The sequence below is a fragment of the Lipotes vexillifer genome, unplaced genomic scaffold, assembly GCF_000442215.2.
Source record: "Lipotes vexillifer unplaced genomic scaffold, Lipotes_vexillifer_v1.1 scaffold721, whole genome shotgun sequence".
NCBI classification, from domain to species: Eukaryota; Metazoa; Chordata; class Mammalia; order Artiodactyla; family Lipotidae; genus Lipotes; species Lipotes vexillifer.
In genome coordinates, this window is record NW_006778284.1 from 2,423 (window position 1) to 8,421 (window position 5,999).

Below are 5,999 nucleotides of genomic sequence, written 5' to 3' on the forward strand. Positions count from 1 at the left end.
TCTGGTCCACTTCTAGTAATAGCACACTTGTAGGAGTGTAGGAGTGTAGGTACTGAACTGTGGATGCTTACATGAATCTCACTGAATCCTGGTAACAGCCCAGTGAAGCAGGTATTATTTTCTACAGTTTATAGATCAGAAATTAAGGTTTGAAGAGGATAAGGTGTTTGCCCAAGGTCATACAGTTGAGAAGCCAATACATGACAAAGCTGGGATTCAACTCATGCCCTTTCCACTCTACTCCCCTGTTCCCCATAACAGAAATGCCCGATGCCTTCTTGTTCTCATTCTTCCTGCACATTATACAAATGACTTTCTTAACAATACACCTGAACCTTCTGTTTGGCTCATGCATACGAAGCCTAACTAGACCCATACAATTGCTCAGAAGTAAAATAATTTGTAGCGATTATTTGTAATGGCTACAAATAATGACTTTGTTTTTCTTTCTTACCCCTTATGCCTTCCTCTCTCCCTCTTGTTCTCCCTGTCTCCTCTCTCTCTTTTGCTTTATAGTATCGGCTAGAATTCCCAGTACAATGCCAAGTGGAAGTGATGTTCCACAAATCCTTGCTGTTAGTAATCATGGAATGTGGATTACCTGTCAGGCATCGAGTCAAATGTAAAGTTTCTGCCTACTAAGCAACAATTTTTCATTTTAATGAGTTCCATTCTAAGCATAGGACACTAATATTCTACAGAAAGACTTCTGCAGTGGAGTGAACAAAGATTAGTCCTTGATCTCTCTCACTAGATTCTAAATGAACAAGACTAAGAGAGTTAAGGTTTAATATAAAAGTCCTGCAGTGGAATTAAAGAGGCAAAACAAAACAAAACAACAACAACCCAACTCACGATAGCAAGAAGGAAGCGTACGACTATGAAGCTGTAATAATCAAACGTGAATGCCGCTGCTATGCCAAACAAAAATACACCGGTGCTTGTGGCCCACAAGACAAGTCGTCTTCCTGCCCTGAAAAATAAGAATTACACAGAGGAAGGAGCAAGGTGTGGCTCCAACAGTTTAAAACATCCACATTCATGAAAGATAAGTGCTACCTATATTTTAATAGCTTATGTATCAATATTTGATTGTTGTTACTCATTCATTTATTTTGAGCAAATCATGAGTTAATACATGATTTCTTCAAGAGGCCAGTTTTTCAGTGGACTGGCCTCCACCTGAGCTGCTAATATACACACTCTATCACTCTGGGTGGTCCCCAAAGGACCACCTAACCTGAGATTGGGAGCAAGGAGAAGGAAGATTTGTCCTTTCCCCGTCAGGACCTGCTCAGTGACCTGCTGAATCATCTTCTCTGTTGGGCTGGCTCAGCCCACCAAGGGGAGACAACTCTTACTAAGCCCCTCTAGAAACAGAAGTCTTGCTACATTCTGCTACTAGAATAAGCTGCTTACTTGCCCTATATTTTCATAATTGGGAAGTGCATTTCTTTGCCTAAAAAGCAAACAAATAACAATTATATGCCTGCAGAATTAAGATATAATTCACATGCCATAAAATTCAACCTTTTTAATTCTTTTTTTTTTTTTTTTTTTTTTTTTTTGCGGTATGCGGGCCTCTCACTGTTGTGGCCTCTCCTGTTGCGGAGCACAGGCTCCGGACGCGCAGGCTCAGCGGCCATGGCTCACGGGCCCAGCCGCTCCGCGGCATGTGGGACCTTCCCAGACCGGGGCACGAACCCGCGTCCCCTGCATCGGCAGGCGGACTCTCAACCACTGCGCCATCAGGGAAGCCCAAAATTCAACCTTTTAAAGTACACAATTCAGTGGCTTTTAGTGTATTCACAGAGTTGTGCAACTCTTATTACTATCTAGTTCCAAGGCATTTTCATCACTCCAAAAAGAAACCGCACCCAGGAGTCATCATTCCCCATGCTCTGCTCCCTCTAGCCCCTGACAGCCACTAATCTGCTTTCTGTTTTTACAGAGTTGCCTATTCTGGACTCTATATATAAATGGAGTTGCACAATATATAACCTGGCTTATTTCACTAAGCATTATGTTTTCAATCTTCATCCATGTTATAGTCCTTCATTCCTTTTTCTGACTAAATAACATTCCATTGCATGGCTAATACCACCTTTTGTTCATCCATTCATCAGTTGATGGACACCTGGATTGTTTCCACTTTTTGGGCTATTATGAATAATGCTGCCATTAATATTTGCGAACAAGATTTTGTGTAAAGTTATGTTTCAATTCTCTTGGATATATACCTAGAGGTGGAATTGCTGGGTCATAAGCTACTTTATGTTTAATTTTTTGAGGGACTGCCAAACTGTTTTCTAGGATGGCTGCCCCAGTTTTACAATCCCACCAATTTCTCCACATCCTTGGCAACACTTGCGGTTGCCTGTCTTTTTGATTATAGCCATTCTAGTGAGCAGGGGTTATCCCACTGTGGCATTGATTTACGTTTTCCTAATGATTAATGATGTTGAGCATTTTTATATGTGTTTTTTGGCCATTCGTATATATTCTTTGGCAAAATATCTATCCAGATCATCTGTCCATTTTTAAATTGGGTTATTTGTCTTCTTATTGTTGAGTTATAAGTGTTCTTTATATATTCTAGATACTAGACTATCATTAGACATGTGATTTGCAGATATTTTCTCCCTGTGAGATGTCCCTGACAGATAATTGTAAGGCAAAAAAAATACAGTCCTGAGATTCCAACCAACAGGCTTGCCCGGTGCAGCAGAGGGTATGCAAGCAAACTGGAAACTGTCACTTTCATGGCCACAGCCTTCTCTGCTCCCACATGCATTAGTAGGGATTGTTGGCCCTGCACATAAATGTTCCCAATCTCATTTGAGCCCTGAATGCCATTTAAAACTATTTTTCATCCATCCCTGATCAACCCCCTGTACCACCCACAAAGTCTTCACTCTCAGCAGATGAGCAGCCCTCTCCTGCAGAGAACAGAGACCATCAAAGAGAAAGCCCCACAAGTTCCTGGTCTGCCCACCTGCCAACATGACCTGCATCTGCCTTCAGGCTTCTCTTCTTTTCTCCTCTCCAGAGACACACACCCTTTTCTCTCCAAATACCATTTTGCAGTCTTTGTATAAGATCATGTCTCTTCCCACCTCCTCTGAGGTCTTATTCTACCAATTACTTCTTTTTCCTCTGTCTTTCGCTCTCCTCTGACTTCTCCCTTTCAGTTTAAGTCTCTTCCAGTCAAAGACAAGAACCTTCTCTGGACCCCATCACGCTGGTAGCCACCTTGCATCTTGCAGTTCCTCCACTGACAGACTTACCAAAAGGGAATATCTACCTCTTCATCTCCTATTTTGTTCCTCTCCCCACTGACACCCTAACTTCCACACTTCCCAGGAAGACAGTTATGAAGCAGAAGATTCTTAAACACTGAAACATAACTTCAATCACCAAATAATAACTAGACTCCACTTCTGCTCCAATTTCATTATTCAAATGCCACCTCCTGGAGGGGATGTGTGTGTTGGGGGGAAAGACCTGGGTACTCCTCCCTTTAGGCTTCCACAGTCTTTGCCTCCATTGCTTTTACTTCTAGTATGGCCCTGGACAAAACAAAGCCCTATAATTTTTATTTGGACGTGTTTGTTGGCCCCACATGACTAGCACACCCTGAGGGCAGGGATTTCTGACCTAAGCAATTGTTTTTAGGTTCCCAGTGCCCAGCACATACCTGTAAAACTCACAACTATGGGGACCAAATAAATAAGTTTATCTCTGTACTTTAGGACAGATACAAAAAGTGTGGTCCATGTCCATATAGAGATGAACTTTGCTTTATTTTAAGAGCTACATATTCATTTTAATGTGTATTTCTTAAAAATATGGCTGGTATATCACACAGTTTCATAGATATTATTGCTTAGGACCAGACTATCCTCCTAAAAAGCAAATCTATTTAAAGAAAAAAAATTCACTACTGAGTGGTTATATGTACCTACTGAGTGGTTATGTGTCCAAAGTACTTTTTCTGTATTAATTTTGCAATAACCCTCTGAGGTGAGCGCTATTATTTTCATTGCCAGCTTACACATGAGATTCTAAAACACATGTTAGGCAATTCACCCAGGTCCCACAGCTAATAAATGGCAGAACACAGGCAGACTGTCTTCAGAACCCATCCCCTAAACACTATGTTATTTTGTGTCTCTAAATAACAGATCAACAAGGAATTTAGATAGGAGGTATGAAAATGACTACAGTTTTGAACATAATTCCCTGTCCCCTAAGAAAATCAGATAGGAAAATGAACCCTACACTGATGTAACAATACTAAACATTTCATTTTACCTGTCAGAAAGGTAACCGAAGATCACCGCTCCCAGAAGAACTCCAAGCATAAATGTAGGCTGGATCAGCCTTCCAAACCATTCTCGGTTACACACCAGGTCCCACTCAGTCAGCACGGTGCTGTGCCACTTGCTCTTGTCATAGATGTAGCCATCCAAGCAAGGGAAACTACTCTTATGGCCGTTATAATCATAGTTCAAACTCGACTTGTCATCCCTCCGGAACCTGTGACAGCTTGTGAGCTCCCAAATCTCACCGTCCTGTAGCTGCACTATGATGTGATCTTCACGGCCGATGGAAAACTGGGTCCAGATGTCCTCCAACCTCCAACTAGAGATATCTTGGAAAAGAACCCGACTCACATTGCCTGGGGGCCTGCAAGTATGCTGTGGGGACACTGACAAGAACACAGAAGCCAAGTAATGGATACCACAAGAGATGTTCTGGAAGGCACATATAAAATAGAGGAATATCTGGTATCTGCAAAGAGAAAAAAAAAAAATCAAGTTATTATATCTGGCCTATGGGCTAAAAAAAGACATATCCAAATACGAAAGGTCTCCATTATGCCTTAGCTTGGATAAAGGGATAAACACAGAAATAATTATAGATATGTGTGTATACATATGTGTATATATCTGTCAACAGGGCCTAAAAGCGATGATATCCCAATAGCAACAAGCACATCGGTGCCCAGATCTTGGGCTCTAAATATCATTCTCCAATAAAAGGAACCAGGAAAAATGTCTGATTCTAAGACCAGGACAGGGAGAATACAAAATAAGCCTGGAGCATCTTACAGTATCAGAAAGTAAGGAAGTACTCAAAATACAAAAAACGTGGTGGCATGTCAAGGGGACAGAGGAACCAGAATGAAAGACCTCCCAAAGGGCAAAGCTGAAACGAGCTGAGCAACAAAATAAATAGCACAGTATAATCTAAAGTATAAAATAAAATAAAACATTTTTTAAGCATTCCATGGAGTAGTTTTTATTTCCATTTTACAGAGAAGGAAACTGAGGCTCAGGGAAGGCCAGTGACTTGCTCAGAGCACAGAATTAAGAGCTGGGAGATAAATTCAGTCTATCTTAAGCCAAAGCAAGCTCTTTCCAAATGTCAAGCTAAAACCTGAGGCAGCACAGTAATGTGAAAGTGCCATTCACCCACTAGCTACATTAATAAAATTAGTTTCACAACATTTAAAATTATTTGAACTCCACCAGTACACATGCTGATAGCTTTTGAATAAAATGTATTCACAACTATGTCATTTAGAAGGCAAATCAGATCTAGTGAGCATTCATGTCATTCTTTTTCTAACCTGTTGAAAAATAGCCTGCACTGACAATCCTTTTAATACTTTGGGATATATGATATATGATATGATATGATGTCATATGATATGATGTCCTATACTATGATGTTTAAATTTACATGTCAACTTGACTGGGCTAAGGGATCCCCAGACATCTGATAAAACACTATTTCTGGTGTGTCTGTGAGGGTGACTCTGGAGGAAATTAGCATGTGACTGAGTAAAGAATATCGCCCTCACCAATGGGGTTGGGCATCATCCAATCTGTTGAGTGCCTGAATAGAACAAAAGGTGGAGGAAGGGCAAATTTGATCTCTCTGCTTGGGCTGAGACATCTGTCTTCTCCTGCTCTCCAAAGACACTGGCATTC

General features: G+C 41.0%; 1 protein-coding gene across 1 annotated transcript in view; it reads right to left on the minus strand.

Annotated features, from left to right (window-relative positions):
• Positions 1 to 780: 780 nt before the first annotated feature.
• Positions 781 to 5,999, minus strand: part of LOC103091089 (solute carrier family 22 member 16-like) — a 14,884-nt gene continuing 9,665 nt past the window's right edge. The window contains exons 2-3 of the mRNA XM_007451578.1: positions 4,315 to 4,794; positions 781 to 973 (exon numbers count right to left, since the gene is read on the minus strand). Of these exons, the coding sequence (XP_007451640.1) occupies positions 781 to 973; positions 4,315 to 4,794 (673 nt within the window). The remainder of the gene's footprint in view (positions 974 to 4,314; positions 4,795 to 5,999) is intronic.